Source organism: Micropterus salmoides, unplaced genomic scaffold, assembly GCF_014851395.1.
Source record: "Micropterus salmoides isolate LMB-PRFRI ecotype aquatic unplaced genomic scaffold, ASM1485139v1 Ms_hic_scaffold_13, whole genome shotgun sequence".
Taxonomy (NCBI): Eukaryota; Metazoa; Chordata; class Actinopteri; order Centrarchiformes; family Centrarchidae; genus Micropterus; species Micropterus salmoides.
In genome coordinates, this window is record NW_024040374.1 from 1,539,605 (window position 1) to 1,561,347 (window position 21,743).

The 21,743-nt window shown below is 40.4% G+C and overlaps 1 protein-coding gene across 4 annotated transcripts in view; it reads right to left on the reverse strand.

The window, feature by feature from the left end:
* Window positions 1-15,270, reverse strand: part of pik3r3b (phosphoinositide-3-kinase, regulatory subunit 3b (gamma)) — a 219,290-nt gene extending 204,020 nt beyond the window's left edge. Inside the window, exons 1-3 of one of the 4 annotated variants that reach the window (XM_038715007.1) lie at window positions 15,094-15,270; window positions 14,656-14,764; window positions 13,591-13,991 (exon numbers count right to left, since the gene is read on the reverse strand). In XM_038715007.1, coding sequence (XP_038570935.1) covers window positions 13,591-13,942 — 352 coding nt within the window. In that variant the 5' untranslated portion in view covers window positions 13,943-13,991; window positions 14,656-14,764; window positions 15,094-15,270. Of the gene's footprint in view, window positions 1-13,590; window positions 14,765-15,093 lie in introns of all 4 variants that reach the window. The other 3 variants (XM_038715009.1, XM_038715008.1, XM_038715006.1) reach the window with 3 other exon arrangements.
* Between the last annotated feature and the right edge of the window lie 6,473 nt (window positions 15,271-21,743).

Genomic DNA, 21,743 nt, shown 5'->3' on the forward strand with positions numbered 1-21,743 from the left:
CTTGTGCGTTTGGTTTGAAACGCTGATTTTACCCACCACCAAGTTACCCGCGGGTGGCGGGTGCTAATTTCATTCCCCGTGTGACACTAAAGTTTATGTAGTGTCAGCTTCTGTCAAGCTTAAGGCCATTGTACAACAAGAAGGCAAGGTACAGCGTGATGCGCAGACGAAGCATCAACTTCACCTGCAGACTGCTTTCCTCTCGGGTGTCATGTGACCAGAGTATAATCGCAGCCTTTGCGATTAGAAAATCCTGTTTTATTACACCGCGATAATATCGCAAATGCAATTAATTACTTGTTTTTGGCAGTAAAAGTTAAATATCCCCATTGACCAAAAAGTAAACCTCCATATTGACTGACCCCCCCCCGTATCTGCATGAAATGGTTTGGTCCTGCCTCAGCGCACTCATCAGTGATGCTGTTTAGTTGCAGTCAGTAGATGCGCCAGAAATACAGTGAACACAATGTTGCCTAGTAAACCAAAATCCGGTTTTCAAAAAAGGAAAGAGAGAAAAGACAGAGAGGAAAGACAAAGGAAAGGATGTCACTCTGTAACCCAGTTTTTCACCAAGAAAGGTGGGCGGCTTTTAGTCTGTGAGTGGTGTTAACCTGTTGGCTTAACGTCCACAGTGACATAAGCTAGCTAGCTACAGACTAGTGTTAGCCTACATTTCCTCAACATTTAATCAGTGCACGGAAACATTTAACAACACATTCATATTAAATCACTGTCCCTGCCCCTTTTGGCAGACTAACAGCAGATGAGTCAGCAGCACCCCAGTGTCCCCATAACTGTAGCCTCCCTGTCCCAGTGAAGAAGGGCAGCAGCATTGTGTTAATGACAGGCCAGTTAGCATCATTTCAGGCAGTCTGTGGAGATTTCTCTGTCTCGCCTGCTCTTTTTATCATAACAAAAAAGAAAATGAAATGTTTATTAATGCCAGAAATTCAAACAAATTATTTTCTCACATAATGATCATTATGAAATAAACCTCCTGTCTGTACTGGATGCTGGACAGCAGCTTACCTCAGCCTGATTGTAAGACTATATTAAAATAATCCAGTTTAATATGTTCATTTAGACTGAATTATGGCCGTTAAATGACAACTATAGATAAATACTTTATTATTCCCATCATGGAGGGCAATTTATTTGAGAAGCAAATAGTGTACTGCATCCTGTATGCAGACTTGCATGTACAAATCACTGGCAGTAAATATTGTGCTAGTACTAATATTAAACTACAAAAAGCCAGACACATGAAAGCCTTTAAATAGAGTTATGTAAAGCTTTTGATGCAGCAGTCAAGTCTTAGAGAAGTAGTGACAGCTCTGTGCAGAGGGGGTCCAATTAGATTTTTTTGTCATGGGGCCTAAAATATGTGTGTGTGTGAGAGAGTGATACAGAGAGACAGGCTGAGATCATAATTAAATTCCGAGTAACCCAAAAAAAAAAAAAAGACTGCCACAAGGTGTGTTATTTTAGCTCTCCACATAGGGAAACAGATTTGGAAGGTGAAGAGACGCACGCTCCTTAAAGTGTCCGAAATAGACAGTCACAAAAGTTTTAACATGCAGTGTTGTTGTGGAAAAATTACCAAAGACGTTACGCTTTTTAACATCTGTTTTGCCACGCAGAGAGTGAGACAGAACCAAAGCCAGGCTACTTAAAGTCCGTCAGAAACTTTGGTGATGTATGGTGTTAACTACAACTAGGATCCGAATGTCTGTGGGCAAGTCATTTAGCGTTACCTGGAATAGTGTTGTGTGGTCCGGTTCGAGCCACTTTGTACCAACGCCGGACTATGAGGAGATGCCAAAAAGAAATGTATTGGATTAGAATGGAGTATATGGTGATATATATATTTTTGTGCCTTTCTCTCTGATTGCATTAATGTTAACAGCTCCAACAGAGCGGTAGGAAGAAAAAGTAAAGACAGTGTAAAACAGCTGCACTGCTCTTTAACCTTTGGGAAATCAAACTAGGGCTGGGGTCTGCTTACTTTTTGTCTCTACACAAGCACAGCACATTATCAGCAGGAGGACAGGCAGTCCGCATCTCAGAAATCACTGTTAGTGGTGGCAGTAAAGTTCTTTGTCTTAAAGTTAAGAGTCAAATGATGGACTGAGTGAACTGCAACATATAAAAAAAGTCTTGCTCACAAAAGTGTTGCTTGCAGGCAAATTTGATTGTATCCCCGTCTAAAGTTTATTCCTTTGCTGCTAAAAGGTAAAAACAAAAAACTACAAGCATGAATAATAAACAGACAAAGATGTTTTCACAACCCTTCACATATGCAGATCTTTTTATTAAGACATTATGTGAAAATGTGCTGTAATAGCTCTTATAAACTGCTCATTAATACCAACATTGCGGTAACTTGCAGCTGCATTAATGTAATGTATCTAACCCCCGAAACGCTTGACTGACACTGAGAACGTGATGCTTAAATTATTTTTACAATGACTTGTAGCCAAGTCTTTCGAGAGACTTCAGGGGGCATTAAAATGCAGCGAAGAGGAGGAGGAGGAGGTCGTAAAAAGCTGTCTGGTTTTATAGGTGCCCATAAACAGAAAGCATTTCTTTCACCCCTTCATTTCTTCTTAAACATGAAACCTTCTCCCGAGTCGCTGCACATTAATCAGGGAGGAAGGGGATTTACAGGTTGGGTCTCAGCTCCTGCTCCTCCTTTAAGTATATCGTCTAATCTGCAGGAGGCAGCAATGCCACTGTTGGACAATGTAAATGCTCCGTACTTGTATAGCGCCTTTCTAGTCTTTGCGACCACTCAAAGCGCTTTAACACTACATCTGCATTCACCAGTCACACACGTTCATACACTGAGCCTAAGTGCTCAAACGGAAACTAACATTCACACACGTTCATACACTGGCGGAACAGCCGCCAGGGGCAATTCGGGGTTCAGCATCTCACCCAAGGACACTTCGACACGCAACCCTTCAACCTTCCGATTAACGGGCAACCCACTCTACCTCCTGAGCCACAGCCGCCCCATCAGTTTTTTATTCCCCGCTATTCGCTTTATAGCTTCAAACTGGTTTAATTTTGAAGGTGTCCTTCACAAGTAAAAGTCACGCTTTTAACTTTTTTTTTTTTTTTTTTTTTTTTTTTAACTACAGTAAAGACAGGCAGCCGCAGTCGTAGCTACCAGTGAAGACACTGAGGTCATGGCTTCAGTGCTCAAACAACTGCTGGTTTAATCAATTAGTCAAATTCCATAAATTACTTAATGTCAGCTTGGGCTTTGAGAAATTCAGATGGGCATTTTTTCTGTTTTGTGACATTTTATGGACCAAACCTTTAGTCAACAAAGTAATTATAAGATTAATCAATAATAAAAATAATTGTTAGCTGCAGATAAAGGGGGCTTTATAGTCTATGGTTACACACACAGAGGGTACTTTGCAATTTCATTTAATATTGACTTAACCAACAACATATTTTTCTGGCAATGTGGAAAAAGCTTTAGGACACTTATTAAAAAGGGTATCAGCTTTATTTTACAGGGTTTTCATTTTCTATTAATTGAGGGATTAACTGTTTAAGTAATAACAGCAACAGCAAAAATATATTATGTACAGCTAACTAAATAAATAATACATGAAAATCTCAATAATAATAAGAAGAGTACATGTTAGTTGATCAAGCAATCTCCCCACAAGGTCCAATTAGCAGCTTCAACTTTGCATTTTCTCTGTGCAATTTCACTTCTCATCTATATTGGATTAATAAAAAAAAATAACAATTTGAACATCTACAGTAGAATTACATGATAACCTGGCAAACTCAATCTGTTGATGAAGGACATGTGATGGAATAGAAAGCTCCAGAACAGCTGCTGAATGTTTTCTCATCTTCTTTGTCTGAAGTCAAGAACAAACTTTGAGCCTCAGATTAGTGTTTAGGTTTACTGAAGTATAAAAATCTACTACCTCTATAAACGGAGATTTGTATGGCTTAAGATCAGCTAAGAAGGTAAGGTAGGAAAGGAGGCTGAAGAAAAGAAAGGAGTAAGGTAAAAAAAAAGAGAAAAGGAACATAGAAACAAAGAACATATTTCAATTTCCCCTCACTACATTTTGCTTCCCAGCAAATTTTAGTTATGTTTCCACAGAAAGAAAGAAAATCAGGCCTGGTTAAGTTTTATGTGTGTACACGTTGTTGTGTGCTTATTCTTTTACTGCTGACAAGTAAATCCTCCTCAGCTCTGGAGGAGAAGCCTTTCAGCTCAGTGCAGTGATTCCAAGGCCAATTAGGCAGCCAGTAAAATAAAAGCTTTATTGACAACAGCTCTCCCCGACGGTCCGCCTCACTGAGCCTCCGGCGCTCCTCTCGATGACCTGAACCTCTCACGGATGTATTCCCAGAACAGCAGGCTGCAGCCAGAATCTGCAGTTAAATTTCAAATTCAAATTTATATATATAGAAAAATCATTAGAGAAGTTATCTTAGGGCACTTTTCATATAGAACAGGTCTCTTATACTATTATACTCTTATAATATTTAACATACTGTACGGGTAGGTCACTGCAATGCAGCATCAAATAATTAAAGAGCTCCATCCTAGCAGTCTCCCAGGATCCTCTGCTCCAGTTTTATTCATGGCCCTATTTATTTGCATAATCTTCTCCTTTCACTGAACGACTCGGCGGCTTCACCCTAGTCATCAATATAAACACAGACGCTGTGTGGACCTCCGTAATTGACTTTCAAAAAAGGGACAATGAATCTCACCTCCTCCACAAACAATAGCACTTCAGAGATTAAAAATATTAGCATGCAGTGGTGGGAAAACATTTAATACTCAAATGCTTTTACTGTAGAAGAAAAAAAGTATAGCAACAGAAAAAACATTAAATATTCTCCTTTACAAGTGAAAACCATTTTTATGTTTTGCTATGTTTAGCAGTACAATGTACAAAAATATCTACAGTAAAAGTATCTATTGTGAAGAAGAATAGATTCTAGATGCTTTCAGATCAGCCAGGATAGAAAGAAGGCCGAGGAAATATGCATAAGCAAGGAAATAAGAAATGTGAAGAATAATGAAAAGATAAGAAAGAAGGCTTTTATTTTGAAAGTACACAACTTCATATAAATCGCACCGTCTGGTTGGCAGCCTCTTAAATCAGCTTCTTATTAGTCACCAAACTTGTCTGTTTTCCTCCAAACTATTGTCTTCACTTGGGAAATGCTCTGTTACTAGAGAAAGTCAGACTAACGACTGTGTATCTGAATCTTGTTCATACAGTATCTCTCAGGGGTGTTTCTGAATTTCCTTCTGGGGGTCAATACAGTTTTATCTGATCTTTTTTACCTGACAACATCCCTACTTACCGGGCTCTCATGCTGAATGTAAAATGTGAATCTGAAGTACATCTCTCAGTGGTCAGAAACATGTTGTGTTTTCAAATGTAAAAGAAATATTCCAAATTGGAAACACCAAAGATAACAGGACCTCAAAAATGTACTCAGTTCATATAACTAGTTTTAGAATTTCATTTCATGGTCTTGACTGTGTACAAGTTAAAATCAAACAAATGGAAAATAGTGATAGACAGTACAGAGAGGGGAGAAACCCCCACGACCATGACGTGTAAGATAAAGTACTGAAATATAAAATACAACAAAAGTATTCAAAAGTTTAAGTCTGCATATATTATGAATGAATGAAACGAAACAAATGAAAACAGACGTCACACAGGGTTTCTCCTGCAGAGAGAATTACGAGGCGGCAGCATCCTACTTGGCATGCAGCCCTGGCTCAACGCCGCGTCGAGCTGAAGTGAGTGAGGCCGACCAGCAGAGGAACATAATTGTGATTGGTCTCAGTGCAAATATTTACACAGGTGTACAGACACACGACGACTCCACGTAGTTGCAAACCTGCAGCCTTTGATCCAGCACCACAAACAGCAGCCAATCTAACAGCCTGCCCTGGAATCAAACCCCCACAGCCTGCTGCCTCCAACTATCAAACAACTCAAAAAGCTTTAGCCAGCCTACAGTAACAAAACAACACAAAGAAGCCTACACAGCATGTCAATAACCACAGAACAAAAAGCAATCAAGAAAAGCACAGCAACTCATTATACGCCTACACAGTATCAATGAAAGGAGGACAGCATCTGAGGATGATATACTCCGCTATTGTTGCTGTCCCTCGTAGGCTGGGCCCCGGTGCATTGTTCCAGCTGCACACACTGCACGGCAAACACTGCTGTGCTGACTTAAAACAGGAAACAGTTCATGCGCTGATGTGAACGTGTCTAAAATATCTTTCTTATATTAAGAAAAAACTGCCAACGGAGTGAGATTATTAACAATTCTGTTTCCAATAAAAATCAACTTGTTTGAACAATTCTGTGGAAACGCGTCACTTTCCTGAATCAAGTGTGTTGATTTTTTAATATAACAACAGACGAAATAACTTTTTCAGATGGATGACTGAAGGAGAATGAAATCAAAGACAGACAGGAAGAGAGAAGCAGCCAAAAGGATGTTCTGCCAAATCACACAACTCCACATTTCCACATGGGTGACACATGTCATCTACAGAAGAGGAGAGAGAAAAAAAAAACACTGAAACACACTCGCAAAACAGGTCAGTAAACACGTAAATATCTGTGACAAGGACTCCTCTTGCTCAGCCTCACTGTGACACGAATATAAACCACTGTGGAAACAAAGCAGAATGCGGAGCTATATCACATATAAATAGAAACAAGGTCTATAATAACTTCAGAAGGCAAAACTAAAAGTCTTAAGTGCTACTATCCACAATGTCATTCTTCCTCAAATTCAGCCTTTTTCTCAAAATAAGAACAAATTCTGTAGAGATCGTCATCAAGACAGAATGAGGCAGATGGAAATCCCTAAACAAATAAAATGTTTTTCTCAATCTCCATTACCCACATTACATCCCTAAAACTAAGAATTTAAATTAATTGTCATTTTTATCAAAAACTTGTCAAATGATACATAACCTCAGGGGTGATGATTCGTGCTGAGTGTCAAACCTCAATCATTTTTTGGTACCAACAGAAATCTGTCAAACAAAAGTTGGCATCACTTCTTTTTTGATCAGATAGTTTGTGATTTATATCAAATTATTATTATATTTTAAACTAGTTAACATACTGGCCCCAGTACTGGAAAACAAGAGAGAAAGAAACAGACAATGACAGAAAGACAATAACGCTTCCATCCCTCCTCTCGTCTCACGTCTCCCCTTCACATGGCTGCAAACGCCACCTTCTCCTTTCTGTACCGCATTTATACACTAACTCACACACTCTCACTCACACACACACACACACACACACACTGAACTGAAGGCCATTACAGTCTAACCAAAGAGCTTAGAGTCGAGCTAACTATAAATCTATAAAGGAGGCCCATTTAGCCCAGTTAGCCTGTTCGGGCCAATGCTGCAATCGCTGATTCCCTGAACTCATCGCACAGCAGTGAGCACAGAGTTGATTACAGGCTGTCGACACTAACACACACCTCAGTGAATACACACACTTCCACACTTGTCAGTTCAGTTACTGTGCAAGCCTCACAATTACTGATCTATGCATTTTCCTGCGGTCCCTCCCGTCTCTCTCTCTCTCTCACACACAATGAGTTTGATCTCCCAGTCATTATCCTGTACTGCCGCATTTCATCACCTGCCTGATCACATTGATCTGCTGCCCCGCTCAGCAGCACCTCTGAAGACACAGAGACACTCAAACTGTCTGGTGCGCAATTAAAAACTGAGTGAGTGCTATTGACAACCTCTGTTTGCTATGAATGTGTGTGCCAAGTGAAAAAATTTGCAGTACAGCAGGCCAGTCTGAAGGTAATGATGAATCATGTTTACTGTATTTATCTTTAAGATATGATAGAACTTTATGTGTAGATGCAAAAAACGTTCAACACTAGTATTTTGTACTTTACTTACTTTTCGTTTATTATTCATGTGTTAAAAGAAAATGCCATTTTGTCCACCAACGGTCTTCTTTTGTACTCAATTTTCCAGTTTATGACAACAATTTATTATTTTATTAACAGAAATTCTGTGTCATTAATACCAGTCGTTTATACTTTGCCACTTCTTTGTCGGTTCTTCCTGTGCTATTTTGTTGATCGCTCCTAAGCCGCTGTCAATGAAACTCAACACCTACTGTTAGATGTTTCCTATTTACATCCTTCCAGTGGTTCATAAGGTATATTTCTGCCCTTTTCCCTGGCACACTTTTAATGTGAAACATGTGCAGGAAGCGCTGAGTTTCATTGACAGTAGCTTCACCAAACAGTGGCGAATATATGACCCTGGCATTATTAGGGTCACATTTGTTTTACTTAACCAAATACCTAACTCTTCCAATCAAGGCCTCTGTGCAGAACAAACTAATGAGGTCTAGTCTTCTGGTGTACATCTAATTGCACCCTTTATTTACATAAAAGGGGAACAGTGTCTTGAGCTACAGGGCTCATCTGCAGAGAAAAAACACAAACTGCCTTATCGCAGCAGAACAGTGCTCTGCGTGCAATTAGCCCATTAGATTCAGCATGAACTCTGATTACCTGCCTCCCATAGACCTGTAGGTAGATAGTGACGAAGAGACCATCAGGGAATTCATTAGCTTACTGTCATAATTAATGTTGTATGGAGCCAGCAAACGGCTCCCCTCAGAGAAGGATAACGCATCAGGTTGGGAAATGTAGAAAGGTGTTCCCAATCGCAGTGTCAGCTAGTGTAACACATTGATTAGCGCTGCTGAGCCCTGTTAGAGCTATTACGTATCACTCCTGATTTACTCAGCGTGGTAACTTGGAGTGTTCAGGACAACAAGTGGAAGATGAGGGAAGGGAGACAGAGGCAGGAAAGGAAGAGAAATAAATGATGGGGAGATTGAGAAAGAATCAGAATCAGTTTTATTGCCAGGTATGTGTACACCTACGAGGAATTTGACTCAGGATTGTACATTGCTCACGATGTGCTTACTTGTACAAAAATACCATAACACAATAATAAAATAAAAATAAAATAAAAAAAATCAGACACAAACTACAGAATAGACAACACTAATATATACACACTATGAACAAAACAATATAGACATATTGATAAATAGTGCAGTGATCAGAGTGCAAAGGATGCAGGAGTAAACTATTCTCATTATGTACATGTTGAAGGTGGATATACAGGTACACATACATGCACACATGTACACATGTACACAGTGTGATGGAGATTACAAACTAAGAAACCAGGCCAAATTTTGGGTGAGAACCGAGAGCCATTCACAGCCAAAATAAAACTCTCTCACGGAGCAATGAGTGACTGTCATAGAGTCACTGTTGCATGAGCTGTTCAGGGCAAAATACCTTTTTGTACACGGCAGCATTGGAATGGAACAAACTCCCAGTTGAGATTAATTTAAGCCAGTCAGATCGCTGTTTTAATCGAGCATGTGGTGAATGGTTGTTCAATGCTAATTAGATTCGGAATTTGTAAGGGTCGATTGTACAGGGTACTTTCAGTCATCCGGCGCTTGCCTTGCCATCTTTATCAGATTACAACGAGGACAGCAATGGAAATAAGTTTCTTACTTTCTTGTGTTATCCTTCGACAGTTCTGATAAATGGATATTGTCACTGCGTAGGCATCTTTTTATGCATTTATTTGTGTTACTGTCCAATAAAATCAAATCAAAATCATTTCATGTAGTAGAAATTACTAGCTACCAAGTTTTCATTACATTTACTGTTGATAAGTTCAGCTGACTCGGATTTTAGACCACAATGGGAGTGCTGTAAAACCTTACGAGCATAGTGCCGGTTTGTGCTGGCTAACTACTGTGAGGCCACTGTGAGGCATATGAGGAGTGAGGACATAATCTTTCAAAACTTAAAAAAATGCACTGGACTTTGAGAACAAGAGCTGTTACCCTGTTGTGTTACAAATACACTGACTAGACGGTGACAGACAATTGTGGTTATATTTCAAATTATTTATCAAAATATTGCTGGGGACAATTCAGTAGTTGGTAGGGACATGTCGCTTCTAAACTGATTTCTACACTAAATAAAGTCAGCAAATGCCATGGCGTGCGCTGCATGAAACCACAGCCTGTGTGGCAAGAACACCTTCCCAAATAAAATGGCAAACATATATCATTTAAATCTAGATGGACACATTTCTGTGACTATACTAAAATGTGCACAATGTACAAAGATGAACTGAAAAAAGTTAAATTATGTAAATCATTTCAATATACTGTTCTAGCTGCCGGTGTTAGGGCTGCTTCAGCCACTTCGTGCTGCTGTTTGGTCACTAATGTCGATCACACCTTACACCTGCACTCTCCTTAAAAAAGGAGGATATTTTTCTATTTTAAGATTTATAACTTAGTTGCAAAACTGACATAAACACCATATAAAGTTCCAAAAGTTAACACTCGGCAGATGTGGAGCAACATTTGCATCCCATTGACGTTTCTGGCTGTCTAAGACAAATATTCTCTCTCTTTTTAGCTCTGGTTTGGTCTTTACCAACCCCTAAGAAAAACATCTGGCTGTTTAACTGCAGTTCACCAACATCTTTTAAAGCTTTTTATTACTGGGTAGGTAATGTACAGTGGGGTTTATCAGGGCTGGTTTGCACGCAGGTCCCATAGTGACTTGATTCATTGTTAATATAAAAATGATTATCATGTATTTAAATAACATCTCTAAATGCAAAATCCACTGCAAGTCTAGACAATTCTTTACAGGCCTTTTTATAACATAAAACATGCCTGCATGGTCAAATGTTGCACAGTCACTGACTGAGTGCTGGAACAGAGCAGGGCGTGCCTGAGTGTCAGCAGTGATGGAGGCTGCAGATGAGTTCGCTTCCCTCTGCACAGGCCGCCCTGTGCTGCTGCTACACCGCTACTGCTACGTGTGATTTGTGACTGTAGGAATGTAGCACGTCAGACGGACAGTGTCCCATCCAATCATTTATTCAGGACAACTACAGCCTGTGGCTGCGGGATGGATGGATGGATGGGAAACAAAGTATCAGCACAGCGAGTAGGGATGTATGGAAATAAGAACAAATGTGTTTGCTATTTACTCAAGCCTACAGCGGTATAGATGTCGGGTGATGGAAGACGGACTGAACCCACTCCCATAAAACAGATGGGAAGCCAGACAATTAAAGAGGGCAGAGAGGCGGCAGAAGAAGGAGAGTAAAGTATGTTGCTCTGCGTCTGACCTATTTAGCAAATGAAGAGCCATAAACACAGATCTGAACTCACTCTGCTAGACAGCCAGGGCTAAATCAGAGCTAACCACCACAGCCCTGTAAAAATGCTAATCAAAGCCTGCAAGGTTCAGAATAGCTTTATAAGTGGGGCAGCCTTTTTCGCTGTTCCTTTTCAATTTTGGGCTCAAGTCCTTCTCGTCCTCGTTACCGCCTATTTCTGCTCACTCCTAAATAAATCATCAAAAAGGCATCTGCACTGAACGAATACACAGAGCTCGCACGCTAGTGTACAGTATGCACTCAATCTTCCAACTGGAGTCAATACCAAGAGATACTGTAAGATATAATAAATATATAATCACGCAAGCAGTGGACTGGAAAGAAAGCTACTGGATCACATAGGTGTCAATAGTGAGGTTTCTGAAAACTGAGACAGGCCCCCACAGAAAGAGAACTGTCATCAGGCCTTTGCTGTATGGGCCCCTCAGCTGTCCCCATACACCTGCCAGGAGATCTCAGACAGGCAAACTCAGAACTCCTTTAATACTACTTAAGACTCACTTTTATCAACTGGCTTTTTTTTTTAACTGGTGGTATTTAAATTATTTAAATAATTACAATAATCATGTTCTGGATCCTATTTGCTTTTATTTTATGTTTTTATTGTAAAGTACTTTGTAACTTTGTTTTTAAAAAGGTACTATATTAAAAAAGTATTATTGTTTGTTTGTACACCGTTTGCAGTTGCAGTCTAAGCATGAAGAGATGTGAAGCAAAATGTCCAAACTGACGATAATAACGTAATAACGAGCAGGAGAAGAGACTTTCATTCAAATCCAATTTGCTTCCACAGGATATTTTGTTGAGAGACTAACAAACATGATGTGGCCTTGATTTGGAGATGAAGAAGAGATACTTGGGCCTGGTAGGTTTCATGCTGGGCTGGTATTTGACTGAGGGGTTTGCTTGGACTGGATCATGGTACATCAGCTCAGCAGCTGCACAGCTGCAGGTTATCAGCTGATTAGTAGCCTGGTAAACTGGCCTGCTGGCTGTGAGGTTCTGGGGCGTACACTATGTAAAAGTATTGACAGTGCTCTATGTTTGTGATTTGTATATAAGCAGTAAATTAAATTAAAGGGTAATTTCACCCAAATTACAAAACATATTTCCTCTGTTTCCTCTAGTGGTATCTACAAATTATTTTAGTTTTATTTGTCAAGGGTTTAAGATATGCACATCTGAGATTTTAGCCATTCCTCAATGCTGTGAGCAACTTCGATAAAAATCCATTCACCTCCATTGTATTGCAGTAGAGGCAGAGATTTGTAAGGCCACCATTTCAAAACCCGGACAAATTAAACCAAAACTATCTGCATGGATAGATAATATTAGAGGTAAATAATGTTTGTTGCTGAACCAGCACTTCAGCTGTTGGACTAACAGTAAAGTACATTTTATATAATTTGAGCTCACTCACATTATTGTGGAATAATATAGCATGTCAAGAACAAACTCCAAAACTGCAATTTTCAGGTTTAATGCGCAATATACTAAAGCACCTGGACAGGCATCTGGAGCCCATTGCACAAAAATGAAATGAAAGCTCTGCTTACGAACAGGTTGCAAAAAGTGCAGCCAGTATGTTGAACATTTTCTGAAATGGGCCCCAGGACAGCAGTGAAGACACGCAAGCCAATCTCCTCAGGCCTCACACTTTCCTGGATCACCCTGACACACACAAAGCTTTACTGTCAGTGTAATGGCTTTGTGTAGGTGAAAAGGTGATGGAGATACCGAGAGGTTCCCTCCAAAGCAAAATCTCCCCTTGAGTCCTGGAAACATTAATCCTGTGTCCTAAACACAACCACATACCGAATGGATGATAAAAACTGACCTGCAGACACTTGAGCTGAACTTTTCTTTTTGAGCTATTTGTACATTTAAACCAGAACTCAAGTTCATGTTACACAGCAATGTTGCACTCAGATCAAGCCAAGAACAACTTTAAATGTTCCCTACTCAAGCAAGCAGTGCTGAGAATCTGTAAATCTAATGTGCAAACAATCCATGCATGATAAAACTGAACAAGACTCCGCAGTGATACCACATGTGCTCACACACAAAACAGTGTGAGCAGAGCAGCTCATAACAGCACTAAACACATATTGAAGCCCAACATCATGTTTTACAGCCCAAACTGACAAAATGCTGTTTTTGTTCCGTTAATGTGGATTTTATGAAGGCAAACACTCAACTGATAAGCCAAACAGAGAACCCAAACAGCCACATGATGTGTTCGATCCTGTTGGGGCGGCACTCACCTGAAGCAGCAGCTGCTCCAGGAGGCTGAGCCCCCACAGCGGTCTGTGCCCCCACTGGGGTCGGCGGTACAGGCCTGGGCCAGGATTTAGCCGCAGGAGGGCTGACCCTCATTATCCCGACGTACTCCACAAAAGTCCCTGGAAAGTCTCCCTTCTCCTTGGTCCTCTCGTTGGTGCCGTGCAGCCAGCCTTTGGGGCTGCGCTCGTCCCCGTCCTGGTAGTCCAGCCCTGGCACCGCCATCAGCGAGGCCTTGGGAACGGTGAGCAGGTCACCCGGCTGGAGGCTGATGTCATCACCGCGTTCCCGCTTGTACTCAAAGAGCGCCCGGTACTGGAAACTGTCAGATGCCATGGCAACAGAAGTTCATAAAGCCAAAAATACTGATGTTGCCTGAGATTTCCTGCGTTAATACCAAAAATACCAAACGGAAACTCTGTTAGTTCAAAATCCCTGAGGTGAAAGTGGAAGTCAACCTAAATCTGGGAAACCTGTACAGACGCCTGAGATTTGCTGTGTCGTGCTGACTTGTATGACACAGTGGAAATGATAAAAATCTGATCCCTGAGGTGGAATTTGACACTTTTTTAGCCCTACAACCCCCTGAAGAGCCAGTCCAACCTTCTTAATCCAAAAATATAAGTCCTCCAAGTGCAATGAAGCTGAACTGATCAGACAGCTGGTCTTTGCTTTAACACTGCAGATTTGGTTAAATATCCGTGCATTTCTTTAATAATCCACAGTATGAATCCACCCGTCAGTCACAGCTCTCCAGTCTGAGGCCTGCAGGCTTTTGTGATTCAAATGGACGGACAGACTAACCAGCCACCAGACTGTGTCTGCGAAGGAGAAAGAAAAACAGGAGCAGGTGGAGGGAGGAGATCGGTTGGTTCATAAACTAGAGGGTGGCACAGTTTTCTAGGACGGGTCGACCTCCAGATGATGCCCCAAGCTTCTGCAGGTTCCTCCAATGATAATGAGAAAGTGTCTAGAGCCTACACTAAGTCTACTGTCAAGTCAGACATCCCCACACACACACACAGAGACACACTCACGCATACACACACCTGAGGAAATCCACTGCAGTGCAGAATTTGGCTTCCTATTCAGAGCACCCCTGCTGCTTTGCCTTTCTTGTCTGTGCAGCCTCCTGATGCAGACAGATGCTCCTGCAAACTTAAAATGAAGTTATACAGTTAACGTCACACACTTTTAACCAATTATTAGGAATTGAATGCTTGATATAGCTCAGGACTGAAACTCTTTTTGAGATACATTTAGGGAAAATCAGTAAAAGTACATCAAAATAAGGAACATTTAAGAACATTATAATACATACATAAATTTCTGTGAAAATATCCTTTACCACTCTGCTATGCAGGCTGACATAAACAACAAGCATGACTACCCAAATATGAACTTCAGGCAGACAGCGTGCCTGATTAAACTCGCCCTGCGCCAGTCTGCACTGCTGTCTGATACCCGCAAACACGCCGCAAACTCACCGTTCAAACTGCACAGACGAGCTCTTTTCCTCCACCGGCGCGTCGGCGCGCGAACTACCCGCTTGGACACTACCTGAACCCCGCTGTGCGAGCCCAGACATCCGTGAAGTCCGTCAGGAAGGATAAATGGATGGCGTGGCTGGTTCAGCAGACAGGCAGCCTGCTCGGTGCTGTAGTGAGCGGCAGTGCTGATGTCAGTAAACCCCTCCTCCTCCCGCCGTCTGCAAATTATGCCATGCGGCGGTGACGGGACGGGTCGGTGTGGCGCACCGTTGCTGCAGATGCAGTAAAACCCCGCGTGACCCGGTTATGATGATCTTAGTTTCTGCTGCATTTGTAATTTCGTCTTTTAATTGGAGTTGGTGATGTTATATTATAGATGCACAGGGGATGGGTGGGTGTAGGGTATTGGATGTTCAGAAGCTGCAGAGAGGTGATGAATTATGTAACAACTCTGTGACCTGGAAAATAGCCGCTGCATGTAGGTGTCCCTGTGCTGTAGGGTTGCATTTTAGGAGATAATAAATAAATAAAAGTCTACATAATAGAGGGAGGGCGGATAAGTAGTGGATGATGGGAGAACGGGCAGTCTTGCAGTTGCAGTCTAGTGCGCACATGACACAGCAGCAGACAGCGGTAATTTTGCTGTGTCATCAAGTGCATTTTCAGTTTGGAGCTTCAGATAACAGGTACAAACTGTTTGAAGCAGGAAGGAGAAGTACAAGCCTCAACCTTTTAATGTCTTTATGAGGCTGACTGGCAAAACCAGTAGAGAATATGACACATTTTTGAAGAGGTTATGCAGCTCCTTTTTTTTTATTATCCTCGATTCTGGTTTGGGATATGTGGTATAATAATATACGTGTTGTATATTATAAATCCTAATAGGTCAAAAAACTTTACATACTTACACATTTCTTTCATCCGTTTTCCTGCTTATTGTGAATCTATATGCTCAAATGAAAGTCATATATTGATGATGATAAAATATGGCTGCCACAGAGACACAGTCTTTCATCTATAATGCTGCCCATTGTTTCACGTTTTTTATTTTTTATTTAATAATGTATTAATTATAAGGGACATGATGTTTTATGGATCTATAATCATACTGTATGTGTTAGTGATTTATTATATTTTTTTGGTATGCCATTGCACATTGAGACAAATTTAAATTTAAAAAAATACAGCATATTTGCTGTTTCACAGTGGCATTAGAGGCTTAAATGCAATAGTGATGATGCTATTAATGAGCTATCATTAATAAAATACTTGTTTCTATAAACTAAATAAGTTTTAAGAAGTGATTTTAATTTACAAAAGTGGGGGGTTATAGGTGAAGTGTCAACAGTTATTGATGATAGGGAGATTTTCCTAAGTGCACACCACAGTATTTGGACAGTGACACATTTTTAATTTTGTAAACCGGTGCACTGGACATGCTTGGTAATTTAATTGAACTAAACTAAACTCAGATTAATTTAGGAATAAGCAACATAAAAGCACAACACTCAAATAATAAAGGTCTCAATACAACTTTTGATACAGGATCTCTGTTTAACACTACTACGGTGAGCATTTTCCCACATTCCCAAACAAAGTTACTGTTTTTTTTAAATTTTTTAATCCTGTCCTGCCCAGCAGCCTGGTATAGAGTATGATGACCTGGATACCATATTGTGCCAGACAGATTTTACTTTAACAAGAGAGTATTAATATACTCCTTTGTCTGTTTTATTATGTATTTAATTATGTATTGATTTGTCACCGGGCCGGACAGGGGGGCAGACAGCACAGAGAAAGGACAAGACCTGTAAGAGAAGGGGATGGAAGGTGGGGACAACAGGGAGAAGCAGTGGGAAACACCAATTGCAGAAAGCAACAAAACCTGCAATAGAACAGAGAGGGGGGCTTGGGGAGGAGAAAAACAACAACAAAAACAAACAATAAAAATAAGAATAGTAAAAGACAACCAGCCGAACAGCAGCAATAAACAGCTGACATAGTAAGACAACTAAGAGAAAAATGAAAACAAGAAACAGTCAAAGTTACAGTTAATCACTACAAACAAGGAACGGTGGGAGGACAGGGAGGACGCCGTGGGGGAGGTCCGAGGAGGAGAGGGCCGGTGGATGAGCCCAGCCGACTGAACGGAGGACGAGGGTGAGTGTACCTGGGAGGGAAACAGACAGAGAGACAAGGTTAGGGATGGCAGCGACAAGACACAAAGAAAATGTGGAAAAACAAGAAACATGAAAGCCTGAACACGGAAGTGGCACCGGGTATGGGGGAACGACGATCAAGCGAGGATGGTGTGGAGAACCGGGGTTGAAATACAGGCAGTCATGAGGTGATTACTGGCAGGTGTGGCAGGCTGACGAGGTGGCTGATGAGATGCAGGTGCAGGTAGTTGGCTGGGCTCAGGAGCAGAGGGAGAGAGAAAGCACACAGGGGAGAAAACACAGGGAGGCAGGCAGAGAACAGAAAACCAAGGAAAAAACAGAAAAAACGATAAAAAAGGAGAAACAACCAGGACACTCACCGTCAGCCGGGCTGCCACCACAACAAATCCTGTGGTCCTGTTTTGATTTCCTTTTTCATTTGATGTGTTTTGAGAATGACAGGAATACAAATAAAGATGCTATTTTCATCTGTTTAACTTTTTTTTTCTAGCCAGGCATGCATGACTAAACTCTTGACGCTAGCAGGAATATGAATGTCCCCAGAATAAAAATAAACTTATTAAACACAGAGTTTTAAATATCATCTGGCAACTGCATCTGAAGAAACAAAAGCAAAACCCGCTGAGGATTAATGTGAAACTTGCCTGAGGTCTGTTAATACTTGCTGATATTTAGGAAGAATAGGGGTATGCATGCTCAAACTGAAGTACTGCAACTTGCTGAGGACAACATGTACATAACATTGTCACTGGAGTCTTAATTAATGATTGTTTACTTGCAAGAAGTCAATACATGCACTGCAACAAATACAGAATTGACTGGCGATAAAGGCGTGACAGTCTGCTATTAAACAGTTGGTTACACCCATTGTTTTTTTCCCATGATATACAAAGTAGCTCAATCTTTATCTATATCATATGTCACTCGAAGATTGACAGGAACTGTTGTCTAGCTTACGCCATGTCTTTGGCTTGTAGGTGTTTCCTGTCTGCTTCCAGACACCAAGTTCACTGAGAGTGTATAAGTTCATTAAAAGTGTTAAATGCTTCATTTTATTTTTGGACATGCTTGCAACAGTTTAAAATACTTAAGTATAGCACATTTTCCTAACAAACATGTAAACAGATTTTGCTATGGTTTTTCTAAGCCATATTTCTTGCCAACATTTGCTTACATTTTAGTAAATCTTCCCATAAAAGTCATGTTGCAGTAACGACACGGTTTACACGGAAGTACAGACAAAAATAAACTGGATTACTTTTGATACTCTAATGTATGTACTCAATTTGATTATCAGGCAAGAAATGAAGTTTCAAGGAGAACTTTTTTCATAAATCATTTCCAAGTGGACATATGGACTTCACTGGAAAAAGTAAGTCTCTGCGATTTCAGCAATTTGTGCATGACATCTACGAATTACCAATTTGTCTGTTGTTTCCAAACATTGAGGCAAAATGCATCAAACGCCCACATGACTGTCATGGCTGCATCGTCCGCTCTTCATTCTCTTGTTTCGGTGCACGGTTAAATCTCTGTCATTTATGTGACATTTACTCTGACACGCTGCCAAGTCACAAAAATCAATAAAGCACTCGCTGAGAAATCTAGAAGATATAATCAGGATAAAACAGGCGTTTAGTCATGCTTTTGTCTCAGACAGGGAGGATTGTCGTCTTTGTGCCTCTCAAGCTTACGTATTACTCGTCGTCTTATCTCTCATAACCACGGGCCAATCAGAGGAGAGACAATCTTTGTGAGACAGAAGTGTGACGTCCCAGAGGAGATGGAGGCTAGTTGTCCCAGATTAAATGTGTCGGATTATACAAGCATCGTCTTTCTCTAGCACATTGGGAGTGTGCAATTACTCACACATGCAAACAGCCTTTGCCTGTGTACAGAGCAGTGTTCCCATGAAAGTACAAGTGAATGTATTCTGTTGGCTGTCAGGTCAGACTGATCAGTGTTTGAGTCATGGTGGCTGACATGTGTTTCCCTTTAGTGCAGAACATTAGAACATTTCTTTTCTACATTACCGAAGTTATGAGAAGATCCAGGATAGGGTTGAATAAAGGAAACTGAGATCCGATATTTCCAGGGAATTTTCCATCCAGTTTTAATAGTTGGCTGAGGTGGAAAAGTTGGTGTAATGATAAAGCCAAAAACAGTCATTACATTTATAATGACTTTGTTTTGGCAAACGGAAGAGAAAAATTTGATAGCTGTTGTGTAGAGTTTGGAGAGTTTAACCTTAAAATTACAAGGTAAAAACAAGAAAGAAAAAGGAGGAGACTAGCTTCCTGCATTTAAGTGAGTATTAATGTGTCAGTTTTTGCATTATTTAAATCAGTGTGGTTTTTTTTATATATATATATATATATATATATATGAATTAAACATAGTTCAAACAAATACTGAGGTATAACTTTACAGTATTTCACAAGGAAAAGGCATTTTGTATCAGAATGTTTTTTCCTACCTGATGTTCATCTTTCCACCACACCTTGGATTCATCTTGTGACCCCGTGTGGGGGCCCCCAGCTTGATACTAACGGATATTGGATTTTTTTTAGGCCAATAGCTATTTAAATATTTAAGAGTTTAAAAAGAAATCAGATAATGGTAAATCACCAGTGCAAATATTCGCTCAGACTCATTTTCACTTTAATTAAATCCTGTACGGTAGACCGTGGTAGCTCAGTGGTTACGGCCACATAATTGCAAAGTCCATTTTCGATTCCCAGCCACCGGTGATGCCTGCATCTCGTGTGTGTCTCTGCGATCTCCTCCCAACAGTCCTTTATAATAGCTGTAATTAAACCTCTACTTAAAAAGGCTACTCTTAGTCCAGGGGTTTAGGACAACTAAAGTGAGATGAGGACTCACTCATGACTCTTGATCCAGCTAGACCTGTCTCTAACCTTCTCTTTCTCTCTAAGGATTTATTTGAGGATTTTCAGGATGTTGAGATCATCATAGCACAGAGACAGTAGTGAACATGACAAATGACCTTCTATTCGTATCCGACAATAGACTGTCTGCGTACTTGACTTGTTAGATGTTAGCGCTGCATTTTACACCAATGTACAGAGACTGGAAAATTGGTGGAAAATTTAATTGGCATTAAAGGAACCACTATAGGCAGTTTTTGTCAAGGGAGTCTGGTGGTTTTGATGAGAGCAACATAGTGACAGTTTCTGGTTAAATAAAAAGGATCTTACTCTTTAACAAAAGGTGTATCTCTGTACGGGGTCTTTGGATAACACTGTTAAATACTTATAACAATCAGGAACATCCTGTCTCAAATTATGCAGAAATACTTCTAGTTACTTTTAGGCAGGATAGTTGCAGATAATTCCTTATTATCAGGCTGATTGAATTAGTCCCTTAAGACTCTCCAGCTGAACCAGAATGCTGGGGCTCATGTACTGACAAGAACCAGCAAAAGAGTTCATATTTCATCTGCATTAGCTTCTCTGCACTGGCTCCCTGTAAAATCCAGAATAGGATTTAAAATCCTTCTGCTCACCAACAAGGCCCTTAATGGTCAGGCACTTGTGGTTCCTAGAGTCTGCAGAAGTAGAATGGGAGCCAGAGCCTTCAGCTATCAAGCACCTCTCTTGTGGAACTAGGTCCCGGTTTGGGTTCAGGATGCAGACATCTCCACATTTAAGAGTTTAAGACTTAAGAGTCCTCTCTGATAAAGTTTATAGTTTATAGTTAGGGCTGGATCTGGTTAATGCATTTTACTATGTAGAATCAGGATCTGTGGTTGCAGGCTATCCCCATGTTCATGCTCGCTACTACTCTTAGAATTATTAGTCCTATTATTATTATTATTATTATCTTCATCATTGCGATCATTATTATTTTTATTGACATTTGTATTAATACCCCTACCATTATTATTATTCTACATCTCTATGTGGAACTTGCACTGTGACACTGTGTGTTGTCTTTCCTCCTGCTCTGGAGGCAGATGACCGCCCAGCGAGTATAGCTTGTGCTTGAGGTTTCTGCCTGTCAAAAGGACATTTTTCCAAGTGCCTGCTCATGGTTCGTAATTGTTGGGTCTCTGTAAATAATTTTTCAAAGAGTATGGTCTAGCCTGCTCTTTGAATTGGCGCTATATAAATATAACTGAATTGAACTGAACGCCAGTATATTCACAGGCCAGTGTTGACCTTCATGTGTGGCCTGCAAAGTTGCACAGATGGCCAAAAGAAACAATGATTCATTGTTTGGAAATTGTCATTCTAGTGATGTGGCATAATTTTGTACGCTACCAGATTACAAACTGACTGCAGCATCACTCACATACACTGTTGACAGTTACGGTAATAATTTTAACATCCTTTTTTGTGGCACTCACCTCGAAAAAAGGATGTAATGTACTGCTATATAAAAGCCACTATATAAATGTACTGCTATATACACAAACGTGCAATAACATGTGGTTTGCAAACTCTA